The sequence below is a fragment of the Chrysemys picta genome, chromosome 4, assembly GCF_011386835.1.
Source record: "Chrysemys picta bellii isolate R12L10 chromosome 4, ASM1138683v2, whole genome shotgun sequence".
NCBI classification, from domain to species: domain Eukaryota; kingdom Metazoa; phylum Chordata; order Testudines; family Emydidae; genus Chrysemys; species Chrysemys picta.
The window spans coordinates 50,747,028-50,761,502 of record NC_088794.1 but is presented as its reverse complement, the minus strand read 5'-3'; the positions used below and the strand labels follow the sequence as shown (position 1 = coordinate 50,761,502).

General features: G+C 37.7%; 2 protein-coding genes across 20 annotated transcripts in view; one reads left to right on the top strand and one right to left on the bottom strand.

The window, feature by feature from the left end:
- BTBD10 (BTB domain containing 10) overlaps positions 1–11,798 on the top strand; it is a 50,546-nt gene extending 38,748 nt beyond the window's left edge. For all 13 annotated transcript variants that reach the window (XM_065592243.1, XM_065592241.1, XM_005290808.5 and 10 more), the window contains 6 exons: positions 184–469; positions 3,468–3,570; positions 4,481–4,601; positions 6,610–6,807; positions 8,964–9,074; positions 10,664–11,798. In XM_065592243.1, coding sequence (XP_065448315.1) covers positions 184–469; positions 3,468–3,570; positions 4,481–4,601; positions 6,610–6,807; positions 8,964–9,074; positions 10,664–10,974 — 1,130 coding nt within the window. In that variant the 3' untranslated portion in view covers positions 10,975–11,798. The remainder of the gene's footprint in view (positions 1–183; positions 470–3,467; positions 3,571–4,480; positions 4,602–6,609; positions 6,808–8,963; positions 9,075–10,663) is intronic.
- Positions 11,799–12,539: 741 nt separating this feature from the next.
- The window catches only part of BMAL1 (basic helix-loop-helix ARNT like 1), a 99,957-nt gene continuing 98,021 nt past the window's right edge, over positions 12,540–14,475 (bottom strand). For 4 of the 7 annotated variants that reach the window (XR_006176839.2, XM_065592234.1, XM_005290802.4 and 1 more), the window contains exons 18-19: positions 14,144–14,246; positions 12,540–13,207 (exon numbers count right to left, since the gene is read on the bottom strand). Coding sequence is in view for 6 of the 7 variants with exons in the window: in XM_065592234.1 (XP_065448306.1) it covers positions 13,047–13,207; positions 14,144–14,246 (264 nt within the window). In the remaining variant the exon portion in view is untranslated. Of the gene's footprint in view, positions 13,230–14,143; positions 14,247–14,475 lie in introns of all 7 variants that reach the window. The other 3 variants (XM_065592236.1, XM_042860194.2, XM_065592235.1) reach the window with 1 other exon arrangement.

Sequence of the window (14,475 nt, the reverse complement as noted above, 5' to 3'; positions counted from 1 at the left end):
CTAATGTGCTGTACTTGCCATGCACTAACTTGCTGTGTAGACAAGTCCTAAGACTTTTTTCAGTTAATCAGATCACCACGTTCATGGTTGTTGCTTTTTGTTAAATAAGGTAGATGGGCTGACGAGCTCTTGTAAACCTAAAATTCTGACTTCCCTTCCCCCCCCCCCAATTTCTGTTTTTAGATCGAGAAAAGGATCACAGTTCATCTCGGCCAAGCAGTCCTCGTCCTCAGAAAACTTCCCCAAATGGTTCCAATAGTAGTGTTGGGAACAGCAGTAGAAACAGTAGCCAGTCAAGTTCAGATGGGAGTTGCAAGACAGCTGGGGAAATGGTATTTGTATATGAGAATGCAAAAGAAGGAGCCCGGAGTGTAAGAACCTCTGAACGAGTTACTCTTATCGTGGACAACACTAGATTTGTTGTAGATCCTTCGATTTTTACTGCACAGCCTAATACAATGTTGGGCAGGTTGGTATCATTATTATTCTGCACAATACAGTACTCTAAACGTTTCTTGAATCTATTTGAATTGCTTTTTTGTAAACAAATGTTAAACACTAATGTTTTTGTCTGCTAATGTTTTATCTTTATTTTTTTTAATATTTTTTTTAAAAACCTAGTTACTGTAAGTTCTACTTTCCTGTATTTCACTTCACATGATTTTGTGACTGAGTTAGTAGCACAATTAGTTGTATCCAAGAGAGAACATCCTTGTGAAATGACTAGTTAAAAAGGTAGTGAGAAATCTGTGAAATGGAAAAAATGGTCACTGCTGGCAAGCCGTCTCTCAGAGAGGAAATGAAGCATTCATCTGTTAATGGAAGCTTTGCTTCTTCTTCTCTTGCTGTACATTGCTTCAATGTTTTCTCATTTTTCAGACATACAATCCCGCACTGTAGTCAGTTTACAAAGCAACTGGTTTTGAATTGAACCAGTGAGTGTTGGGATTGTCTGGACACTTGCCCTTCTTAATTCATTTTTTTGGTGATAACAAAGCAATGAACCATAGCTAATCTCTGGGATAATAGAGTGAAGGAAAGCCATTCAGGAAGATATGGATTATCTTGTTCTAGTCAGTTGAAAAGTCATAATGGTGCTCAACACCCACAAATTCCTGTTTTCTAAAGTGGCATGCCCTCTTTCTGAGATTGAATGACACTGCCTTGCAATGCAGATGGTTGGCAGTGTTTTATTAGCAAAGAGAATCAAAACACTTAAAGAAGTGGTAAATTGTTGAATGAAAGATCATCAGAAGCGTGGCTTTAATATTCAGTGTTGACTTCAATATTTTGTGTATTTTTAATAAATTTAATGGGTCAGAAAAGACCCTTTGGGTCAACCAGCTGGGCGCCAGGCACTTTCCCATTTCCTATGTTTAAGGGTCACTTTTTCCTCTTCATGGGACATTGAGGGGGTCTCTCATGCTGGAGTATCAAATTGTTGTGCTTCTCTGTATGTAGCCTTCCGCGACATGGCTGTGTCTCGGCATGGCACTCATGCGGTCATATTTTTAAATATGTCTGGATGGAGGTTCTTGCCAAGGTGTTTATCATTTTTACCACCTACAATCTCATGCTTTGTTTAAATGACCAATGGGAGGATTAAATAGTAACTTTGTTGTCCTTTTGTGATTGTGCCAAAAGAACAAAATGAAACAAAAACAACTGGAATTAAGGCAAAACCAGCCTCTTTAACCTTCTTTTTTATGAGGTGGCATAATAGATGAAAGGAAATGTTTTTGACATCTGTAGGGAGTGGGTGGGAAACAAAATGCCTGTCAGTGTAAAACACAGCAAATTTGTCTCCTTTGTCATTGACTTAGGGGATAGACATCTAGTGACAAAAATACTAGAGCTCTTGTGTAGTTGAGACGTCATTAGGTTAGTCTCTCCTCTAGGGATTGGTCTAATAAATAAGCTTATTCTATACTTTTGCCAGTTCAAAAGTAGGTTATTAATAAAAATGTTGGTCTAAAAATAACATCTAATGTTGCTCCTTCTCCAGCACCAGTTGGCAGGGCATTGAGCAAGAACCGCTTAACCAGAGTCTGCTTGGAATTGAAAGTTACCATGGTGAAGACTTATTCTTTGCCTAAAGCCTAATAGAACCTATTGGACTCGCTTTAATAAATTAAAAATATTAAACTCACTCATTAAACAAGGGCATGGATATGAATGTAAAGGCTCACCTCCTGTATTAATACAAAAATTACTCAGACTAGGCATTTGCCCTTGATATGTACATACATGCAGAAACTTTTTTGGGGGGGGGGGCAACTGGGTGCATTTTTAAAGTAAAATGTCTAATGGTATAAGATGGATAAAAGCATAACACTTTATGCCTTAAAGCCTGTTTGTGTGTTTAAAAAAAAAAAAAAAAGCAGCGTTTCAGCTTCGTGTCTGATGTAAAGTAATGGATACAGCTTGATGTTTATGAAAAGTGTAAAAGCAATAGATGGAGTTTTCAAAACTGATGAAAGTCCATCCTCTTTAAGATTGTGGTCTCCCTTCTTAATGAAGATCGGTGGTTTTAACTGGGAAGCACAGCCAGCAAAACTGTACTTCATAGGAAATGTCCTTCCATAATATGCACATAACTCCTATTAATACATTGAGTAGAGTTTTAAGAGCACTTGGGTCACTATTTCCTCATGTTAAACTTACATTTTTAAAATGATAGCTCAGGAGAATTCCACAGTGGAGAATTGTGCCGGTGCTGCTTCACCACAGAATGCTTTCTCGGTTTCATGAGGCTGCTACCAACAGTGTTAATTGCAATGTGTGCAATCCTAGTAACTTTCTCTTTACTGCTGCCAGTACTTGTTGATGTGCTATGTATAGCAGTGGCACAAGCAAAATCCTCTACTGGAAGCACTTTATTGGGGGAAATGGTAAGAACCAGAAGCAGAGGGAGGAGGATGAACCAAGAGATGTGAGCAGAGCCCGATAGAATGGGGAGTATAATGATAACACACCTGAGATTGGGAATGAGCTGGATACCCAACTTTTAAAACTGGGAATGCTGCGGAGACAGTGTCCTCAACCTGGAGGAAGAATGTGTTCCTCTTCTTACTCTGTAGCAACCACGCTCCGATCCTCCAAGCCTCCTTAAGTATTGCAAAATAAACATCAACATGAAAGTTTTATTTCAACATGAAACTTTTGAATTTTTTTCAAGATAGAATTTTTTTTTCAGAATTTTGTTTTGCAGGAGGTTTTGAAATTACTTGTTTTCATTCCAGTTTGGAACTAAATCAAACATTGAAATGTCCATGAATGGAAATTCCAAGTTTTGGCCAACTCTGCTGAACAGTGCACAAATATCTTCTCTTGTATAGGGTCAATAACTTCCGAGCTGGAGTGTGAATTCTTTGCCATTACATCTGCAGTTTTAGCATGTTGTGCTTCATCTAAGTTCCTTGTAAATCAGAAGTGAGTTCTAACTGAATTGTCATTCTGTTCAATAGGATGTTTGGATCAGGCAGAGAACATAACTTCACCCGTCCCAATGAAAAGGGAGAATACGAAGTAGCTGAAGGAATTGGCTCAACTGTGTTTCGTGCTATTCTGGTGATCTTTTATTTTCAATAGTACAATTTAGCCAACAGGAGGTGTGGATTTTATAATCCCTGAAACTGGAAAAGCTGAACACTTTCTATATTTAAAAACTACACAGGCACATAATAGAAGTTTGACAGAGATCCTGGTGAGGCAATATTTCTCTGCTTGATGTGACATTTTAAATACAATCTTCTATAAATAAGTGATTATTTTTCCTTTTGAAAGAATACCTTGATATGGAAATGATCCTTTTATTTTTAAGTGCAGTTGTGCTTCCAGCCAAGTACTCCCGGGGTTTGGCTAAGCCTCAGGAATCAAGGATTATGAAAGATTTCATTTATTTTTAAACAGGTTTTTTTTGTAAACGTATAATTCAAAAAGCCATTTTGGCTTTATTTTATCAGCTCTTTTTCTTGATTCTTTTGCAGTGGATGAAATAAGTTATTTCAACAGAACGTACAGTAGGTGGCAGTTACACTTGCAGAAAAATGGGAAGTGCAGTCTGCAAAGAAAATTAGACTGCCTTAAACATTATCACAATGCAGTCCGGCTGCTGTACTGCTTTGTTGGCTGAGCTAGTGTGGTGGAAGCTGAGTGATGTGTAAATAGTAAGCCATAAAAATGAATGTCATACTTAAATGTTCAGTTTCAAGAATTTGAAATTTAAAATAGAAACGTAATACAGCTAAAACTTGAAAATGACTTTTCACTTGATAGTGGCCCTTCTATTCTGGAAGCTCTAAGTCTGAGGATAAATATATGTTGAACATATGAATCACGTGGTTCAGTCTTTGTTTTTGAAGATTGCAATACAAAGCATTAGGATTTATGAATGTGAAAAAGGTCCTTTAATAGTTAATGAAATGTTTCTATCAGCAGATGGTTTAGTCTAATATTTGTGCTTTTTCTATTTTATAAGGATTACTATAAAACTGGGATTATACGTTGTCCTGACGGAATATCTATTCCTGAACTAAGAGAAGCATGTGACTATCTTTGCATCTCCTTTGAATATAGTACTATCAAATGTAGAGATCTCAGTAAGTATGGAATTTATTACAATAATTGTAGTGTACATTTGTTAATTAAAATGTACACATAGTTTACTTAGTCTTGATGTTACTGTAAAATATTGTAAGACAATCAAATGCATAATCTGGAATGTGTAGAACGTTATGGGGGATCAAACTTTCTCACTCCCTCCTGTGCACCAGATCAGCACAGCCCTTGTAACAGGTGTTTCATTAAAGTCCTTATTTATTCATGTATATCTTTGTGTAGACAAGTTGAGAAATATCAGCAGTTGGATGACAGCAGAGATCTTTTGGGAACAAATACATAAGGTGCAGTTAATGAACAGCTCTCCCCATCATTTGTTACTTAGGGCTGGTCTACACTGGGGGGGATCGATCCAAGATACGCAACTTCAGCTATGCGAATAGCGTAGCTGAAGTCAAAGTATCTTGGATCGAATTACCTGGGGTCCAGATGGCGCAGGATCGATGGCTGCGGCTCCCCCGTCGACTGCGCTACCGCCGCTCGCTCTGGTGGAGTTCCGGAGTCGACGGTGAGTGCGTTCGGGGATCGATATATCGCGTCTTAACGAGGCGCGATATATCGATCCCGGATAAATCGATTGCTACCCGCCGATACGGCAGGTAGTGAAGACGTACCCTTAGAAAGTTGGTCATTCTCTAATTTCAGTGTTTTCACAGTAAAAGTGACAAACTGTCTTGATGAGAAATGGATGTATAAAATACAATGTTTAGCATCTATGACTGTATTTTCCAGGCTTAGAAGAGCCAATACTGAAACAAGTCTTTTGGTCCAAATAGAGTAGGCACAAAATTTTTAATAAATAAAAAGTGTATCTTAGATAGTATTTCAAGTTTTTAAGTAATATACTGGCATACACGTTTTTGCATTCATGAGTCTATATTTCTGATACTTGTAAGCTCATATTAGTGTAATGTCCCACCTAGAGGGAATTCCTCAGAATTGAGACCTGGGAGTTTCCCCAGACTGGAAGAAGAGCTCTGTGTAGCTTGAAAGCTTGTACCTTTGTTAAGCAAAGCGATTCTTTTCCCCAAGAATCAGGCAAGCACAGACAATACTGAAGGGGGTTTATTCATGGTACTGGGAAGACTGATAAACAGCTTCAAAGGTGTGGGGTTACAGTGACCAATTATATTCCTTTCTTTTATCACTTCATTTGCATTTATCTTGTTCTTACAGAGACAAACATTGTTTCAATGACAGAGAACGCACTTAACATGACAGTGACAGGAACTGAATATACGCATCAAACTGTTTTGATTACATCAATTATTCGTGAATACCTTAAGGCGAAGGGGTGGGGTGGGGGTGAGTGTTTACAATATCCAGAGGGCTGTGAAGGGAGGGTTTGTTCTGTTCTAAGAGCCGAGTTACTGGGCGGACATTTGATCATATAAGTTTATCAGGTGTTTACAGTGTCAGTGTCCTTGGGCTTCTAAAGCATTCCTGCTTGATCTGCGGTTTCTGTCTTAGCTGTTAGCTAAATTTTAACTCTTGCCTGACACCTTCCACCAACATAAGTTAGCCAAATAAAAGCTATTACCTTACGTACCTTGTTTCTCTCATATCCTGGGCTGCTACAATACTGCAAACTTTTTTTAGCAAATACGAGGGGAATTTTACAAATCACTATCATACATGTACCAGAAATACAAGAAAAATGTTATCACTTAACTAGATTATACAACCATGTCTTTCTACATTATCAGGTTACTCTGTTTGACAGGGGAATAGCAAACTGCAAGACAATCCTTCCGATACAAACCTTGACACATTATTTTTGGCTATTTAAATTGAAAGGCAGTTCTGCTTTTGCTCATACTAATAAACTGAAGGAAATCTATCAGATCACTTAACAGTCAAAGGAATTGACTTATGCCTTGTTTTATTTCGTTATGGGCGGATGTGTGCTGCTGTTCAGTTTTAATTCCAGCCTGCATTTCTCTACCATGATTCCCAATGTCAGTACGCTTTTTATGGGTTTGATTTCAGGTGCTCTTATGCATGAATTATCAAATGATGGTGCTCGCAGACAGTTTGAATTTTACCTTGAAGAAATGATTCTTCCACTGATGGTAGCTAGTGCCCAGAGCGGCGAGAGAGAGTGCCACATTGTTGTGCTTACGGATGATGATGTGGTTGATTGGGATGAAGAGTATCCTCCACAGATGGGAGAGGAATATTCACAAAGTAAGTCTGATTTTATACTTTTATTGAATTTAGCTCTACCAAAGTGCTCTGTTGACTTTGCATCAGTATTAAACTCAGGCACTATTAGAGCTTTACAACATCCTCACTGCTGCTAGTGCGCAGATTATTTGTATTTGGTATGATGATATGCTGTATCAGTTGAAGTCAAGAAAATGCAGCCATGTTAAATTGCACTCTGTTCAAAGACAGGAATAAAATACTTCCTAAAGGACACAAGCAGTTGAGGGGGAAAAATACTTTCAAACAGATCTAGTTGGAAAGCATTTGAAGAATGATTCCCATTTTTGGCCAATTCTACTTTAAAATGAAGAATTGGTTTACAGAAGATAAATGGATCGAGTGCAGCAGCCAATGTTCTCTTACTTTGTTATGAAAACATTTTTAACAGTTTGGTCCATAAGTAAGTTAGAAGCAATTGATAACGAATTCCCTTCTGCTCATGCACAGTATCTTTGTGCAGTTTGAAGTTCCTTTCCAGTCTGAGTACGTGGATTCAATGTATTTAAAAAGTTGACTTTTTTGTGCTCCAACAAATAAAAGGGCCTCAAAGGCTTTCTTTTTTAATCTGACACAATGCAAACCTCTCAAGTAACTTTTGTTAAAACTTTACCAAAAACTCAGTCAAGGTGAATTTTAATCTTGAGAAACTTGAGTTTCTTCTCTTTCCCTCCCACCCCCCCTCAATGTTTGAGGGAATGAAAATAGTTCAGTTGAAAATAATTTCAGACAGTATGTGTAGGCATGGCAGAATTTGATTTTTGTTTTTTAATTTCAACGGAAAATACTAACGTTTATTTTTAACCATTTTTTGATTTTTATTAATTTAAATTTTCACAGTTGGAATTTGTAGTCAAAGAATAGAGGGTCAGACAATTAATGACAGATGTTGAGATTCAAAAAGTTAAAGCTTTATAACTGTTAAAAACACATGGTCAATGTGTCATGTCAAAATATACAAAATAAGTATACTTAAATCACGAAGTTCTCAAACAGCATTTTCTTTCTTTGCCTGTCTATAAATTTTAATTATTGATGGAAATATTTTTGTCAGTTTGTGTACTTGGTGACATTGATCTTTACTGACATTTATCAATAAAAATCTAATACTTCCAAGCCCAAGTATGAGTACTGTCACTGTTCTAGCAGAGCAAAGCAAAGAAGACAGGTCAGACTTCTAGCAATCTTAAGGAGGCAGTAACTGTCTCAATTTAAAAAAAAAAAAAAAAAAAAAGTAATTAGTTCTGTCCAGGGCTTTGGAGCTGTGCTCCGGCTCTGCTCCAGCTCCAGGCAAAAACCTGCAGCTCCACTGCTCCGAAGCTGCTCTAGTTCCGGTCTCCACTCCAAAGCTGTTTGTTTATTACACACTCTCGTGTTTTCTCTGGGAATCCTACACAGCTTGTGAAGGGGTCTTTTTTGTGTGTAAATCTCTGCAATTCCTATTTTCTGAGAAATAACATAGCTTGAAAACAGGAAAGGGTTGTGGACTACTAACCTAAATTACTGAGAAGTTTCCTCTGTATTTAGCAGGCTCCACTTCTCAATGGAGCGTCTGCCCTTTTAGGAAACTTTTTTTTCTCTAAAAGAAATAACGAAAGCTTAACTCTAATCCACTTGCTAAGTAGATTGGCAAGCATTTTAACATGTGTGCAAGGCAATCTATCTATATGCGGAACACATCTTAGAACTTTTTACCTTTCTTGGGATTCATTGTAGTTTAATTTACACTACAGACTCTGCCATGTCTCCATTCTGAGCGCCTTCAAGAAAACATCAGTCTATAAAAACATGAATGAAATCAGTGGGAGAAACCATCCAGACCATCAGTTGACAATACCCTTTAATTGTGTTTGAAAATATGCCTTTATTTTTCTCATATTTCAATCTTAGTTGACTTATAACATCCTAGGAACTTTTTTAATAGTTTCAACTGGAATTACAGATTTAAATAGGATGATGGAATATGAGCTCATGATTCACCCATATGCTTGAATACTAGGTAACTTTACATTGTGGTGTTTATTAACCCCCTCTGGCCTCATTTGTAAACACCACTTAGACCATCTTCATTGTACAACTAGAGGCTAAAAACTTCCAGTACAACTTTTTTATTAATCTCTGAAATGCAATTTCCCCAGTTATTTACAGCACAAAGTTGTATAGATTCTTCAAGTATATTGAAAACAGAGATGTGGCCAAATCGGTTCTGAAGGAAAGGGGGCTCAAGAAGATTCGATTGGGTATTGAAGGTAAGAGTAATTTTCATTGCTTCCAAGCTAATCCTTTGGCAAAGGGCATTTCTGTGCTTCTGCCCCTCTGTACAGCCACTGTCCCTACCTTGCTACATGAGCTATTGTAAGTCAGTGGTATTAGCCTATTAGTCTGTTTTATGGTGGAGACTAATTTGTTCACCTTGTTGGCTTATCTTGTATCCAAATTCTAACATACCTTCCCACTGCAGAGCTTTCTTTGACTTATCAATGAGTGGTTGGTTCTGCTGCATCCTGTGACCTTAATTCTGGATTTCCTAACTTTCAAGTGTTTTCTTTGCTATCTAAATAATCTCATAATGGAGATTTTTAATGTAAAATTATATATACAAATATTTCTCATGACCTGCTCACATAGACAAACTGACCCCTCTCATAGTCTTCTATAGAAAGCTGCCATGACTGGACTGGGGGGGGAGTGGGAAGGAATTGGGTCACTCTGAACTTTAGGGAGCTTTAAGGATCTTGTCCTCTGCTGTCTACTCTGCTGGTAGAAAAATAGGAAAAGCTTTTTAAGCTTACTGAACACTGGTTTTCCATAAATAAGAATTTAGTAACTCAAAAAAGCAGTAAGCCAGATGTTATGGAAATTGTCAAGATAAATTTCCCCCCAAAAGTAGTTTGAACAGTGTTGGCCAGCCGTATTCATGACAACCTTCTTCTAGCCTAGAAGGGCTGGACTCTGTTCCCTTTATATACCCCATTAGCACAACGTTAGTCAGGCAAAGGACCGCTGAAATGTGTAGTGTCCCTAAATTTTTAGAGCATGAGTGCAGGAACAAGAACTGAGTTAGGCTTGAACTCGGCTCCCAGAAACCCAGTAGTGGAGATTTAAGGAAAGTGAACATAGTTATGATCTTAAATAAATAGCCCCACAAATGCAGTGTTTGGGACTATATGTCTGGGCCCCCACAGAAATAAAACTGGAGACAACTTTCCATACTTAGTAATGAGAAATAAAATACCACTTGGCTGCATTTTTCTCTTCCTGCCCCCAAAGCAAATATGGAAACCAGTTTTGCTTTGCTGCAGAAGTTATAGTAATGTACTATTGTCACTAGTCATTGTTTGAAATGAGGGGAAAAATGCGTGGGACCTGGCCTGGAGAACTCATGCCAGCATATTATTGTTTCACCACTCTGGGGGTTCACATCTCAAACCTCATCCCTTGCTCTCCAGGCCAACAGTGCTCTGAGGGAGCATACCAGCATTCTGTCTGGAGGGGAGAGTTACTAGCATTACTTTTGCAGGCATTCTCTTCACTAGGTCTAGAAAGACTTGCTTTAGTAGTAAATGGCCTTAGCATTTTTTCCCCTTGGATTTTGGCTAATTTGTGTTTGGTTTGTAAACTGGGGAATGCCTGGTGTTAAAAAACAAACAAAAAAAAACCATGGTGGTGTCGGCATCATTCTGTATGCTAATCTGGAAATGGACTTGCTTATCTTCATTGTATCTCAACCTTCTGGTTGGCTGGTTGTGTACATGCTCTGAAGCTGAGCTGGTGAAGGAGAACTTTGAGCTAAGTAGTACTGGAAACTTTAATTGTCATTTTGTTCTAATATTTTTAGGTTACCCCACATACAAAGAAAAAGTGAAGAAACGGCCAGGTGGGAGGCCAGAGGTGATTTACAACTATGTCCAAAGACCATTCATTCGGATGTCTTGGGAAAAAGAAGAAGGAAAGAGTCGGCATGTTGACTTTCAGTGTGTAAAAAGTAAATCTATTACAAACCTAGCAGCAGCTGCAGCAGATATCCCCCAGGACCAGCTAGTGGTAATGCACCCCACACCACAAGTGGATGAGCTGGATATTCTACCTATTCATCCTCCACCCAGCAACAATGATGTGGACCCGGAGGGACTAAACCCAGCACTCTGATTCAGATTCTTATTCAAACAAAAGCATGCTACTTTAAAAAGTGACTCTCTCTCTCATACTGCACTGCAATTCCAGCTTTTCTTCATTGTGTAACACAGTGTTTAGGATATTGCAGAATGGGCTTTCTTAGAGACCAAAGGAGTATCTAATCGTGGTTTTTAAAGAGTACAACTAAAACATCCTGAGGTTCCAGTTATGTACATGTATTTGTTTGAGTAGGTTTGCGATATTGGTTATTTGTATGCTGGACTGTCCTCCTCCCTCTAGGCCCATCAAAAACAATGGGATCTGCTGGCTACTGTACATTCAATATTGTTACATGGAAGGCAAAATGCAGAATCGGAATTGATAGTAGCACTTTATGAATGGCTGCTTGATAAATGGATTCTCAAAGCCATGTTTTATAAATGTGTTGCACAATGCTAACTTTAACAAAGTGCTTCTATCAAAGTCTTTCTACTCATTTAAATGTGAATAGATGGACTCTTAAATGTATTGTATATGATCGAGCACAAAATGATTACCACTGGGGTTTTTGGATTGAGGACATTATTCAATTACCCATTTAACATCCTGCCCAACTCAAATTTCTCCAGTGAATTTTTTCACTTGTTTGTAATGTGAGCCATGTTCAACGATTGTGAACAATTGATGGGGGATTTCTCTTAAATTTTGCCTTACCTGAATTTGTTGATGGAAATATTTATTTAGTAAAAGTTTGTAATAAGTGTCATGGAATAGAAAAATGCAGATGGTTCACTCTTCATTTATTAAATGATTGTAAATTCAAGTTTTTCATTCAAATAAAATTTCCATTATTTTAATCAGTTTGACACGAGTTATCCCTTACCAAAGATTATATATACTATGTATAAATTCCAGTGACTATCTGTGCACTTACTCCTTCTCCACCTCTAGTCTTAGAGGAGGAATATAATGTGTTAATAATGGAAGGCATGGTGTCAGTCTTCAATTTTTCCCTTCCTTATCAGCCATCAAATACCAGTTAGATTCCCCATTGCTGGGATTCCTATCTTCTGAATCAAAATATTAAAAATTGTTCGCATCTTGACGCCAACTAGATAAGAGGTTGTATTGCTGGGGGGTTACTAGAGAAGCTGTTTCGACTACAGGACATACTTACAAGAGGCAAAAATGTCATAAACAATCTGTTTCTTCTCCCAAAATAAAAACCTGATGACATTCCTCCATTAGGAAGTCATCAGTTGTGGAAGTAAGGCAATATGGTTAAACTATAATTCTCTCCATTTATCAAATGGATGCACTTCCAAAGATAGTTCATGATGATAATTTTTAAGTTACCGGAATTATAGAAGAACTAACTCTATATAAAAAAAGCAAACATGTTAGAAATGTGTTTAACTGTAAAGTGTGTGTGTATATGAAATTGGCTGAAAGCAGTGAGCTGAGAATGAAGCCTTGGGACTGAATGTTTCCCTTTTTTTCCATTTTGAAAGTAACAAGGCACAATCTATGGCTTCTACCATACTTCTTATGTGGGGTCTTATCAGAATTTTTTTATTATAAAAAAAGTAAATGCTGCATTTTAGAACAAGGGAAACATATTTATTTTAAAAATATTTAACTGTCTAATACATTACACTTTAACAATATTTATAGTAAAGGATTCTGACAAGAAAGAATAAACAGCTTTATGATACAATTAGTATAAGAAATATCCACATGGGAGATCTTTTTGTAGTGTAAAAACACATCATACATCTGAAATGACCGTTTGCATATAAAAGCTACCAATGATAACAGTGCTGAGTTGCACAGTGATTAAAAAAAAATTCAAAAAGAACAGAATCCCAAAATATACAATTAATGCAAGCTATCCACAGCTAACCAAATCCATAATGCAAGAACACTGTAGCATGTTTTATCTCCACTTTGTCTGAAATGACACATGGTAGGATGAGGTGTGTGTTCTGATATGGCTTTTATGAAATTCAAACATAAAAGCTATTCTCATAATCCAAGCTTCACAGACTGTAGAACTCCACCAATAATGCACTTTGATATTCAGATGCTGAATTAATATGTAGCATTTACAAGGGCCACGGTAAGTCGCTAAAATCCACAGGGCCTCCGAGGCCTGCATCTGCTTCCAAAAGGCTCATTATAACTGCCATTGCAGCTTCGTCGTTGCTGGGGCTGCTTGATCCTTGGTCGTTGTCTATCATATCTATGCCTATGTGAGAGTTCTCCCCTGTGAAAGTATTAAAAGAAAACTGCAGCAAGCATTTAAAATATGATTTTATATATTGTATAAAGTGATTGCTCAGAAAAATGTCAATCATTAACTGTGTTGGAAGTGAGTATGCTAAACTGCATTTGGATAGGTGGCGGGGGGGATGTTTGATGGCAAATGCACTCCTCAGCGTACAGTACAGAGCTGGGATCTCATCCCGATGACAGAAAAATTACCTACAGGATTTGTGCTAACCGTGGAGCTGCATGGGGAGTTAGTGGAGGACAAGGGCTGTGGGAGGTGTGTGAAAGGGGTAGAATGTCAGGGTGAGCAGTTTCAAGTAACCAATGTGCCAGCCTGGTGGGGGGCCTTGGCCACTTCCAACTCATTCTATTTAAAAAAAAAAAAAATCCAATTTCATTTTTTCAGTAAAATGAGTTGAAAATGGCCATTGGGCTGTTGAAAAGAAGCTGAACTTTTGAGGGATAGAAAGTGAGGGGCTCAAATAGTCCAAGTAAAATGTTTAAGTGTTTGAAAGCCATATAGGGTAGATGTTTATAAAACACTATTTTCTTATCATTTTGCTAGGAATTTTCCTTCATATGGGAAAGATTCATTGTATAAACTACCATTTTATGTATTTTAATTGTTTTGTGAATGAGCAAAAGATCATGCCAAGGTGTGCATAGAGCTGAGATATGTCAGACATCAGGTAAACAATGGGGTTTGCTGCTATAACCAATTAAGCTGTAACGTATTTATCAGCACAGAGCTTTAAAGGCATTTATTACTAATTTACTTTTGAAGACTATTACTTGGTCTTTGTCCTAAAATGTTCTTAAGCCTAATTTTATTCTAGATAAAGTTTTGTGTAAAGATGATGCTTTGAGATGGCTAGAGTTATATTTGTCATACTTCTCTGAACTATAGACTTAATTGTATGACTGTGCTTACCAAGAATGGAGGAGTTGTCGGAATATGGATAGCCAGAATTATCCTGGATCTGCCCAGATAGTAAACCAGCAGAGGGAATGTCTGGAGTTCCACCATTCAAAATCTAGAAACAAATGAAAAATGTAAATTTCTAGTGTCCTGTGGTACTCATGCTGCTCTCAGCCTTAAACTATGTAGCACATCTGAAAAAGGAGGGCCTACAGCAAGTCTTAGGATCCGAACATATGAACTTAAACTGCGTTCCAGTGAGACTTCACAGCAGGATACTTTAATATTAAATGTGGTGAAGACCGGGGGAGAGATGCGAGACAATCTACCTGCAAACCAACTTT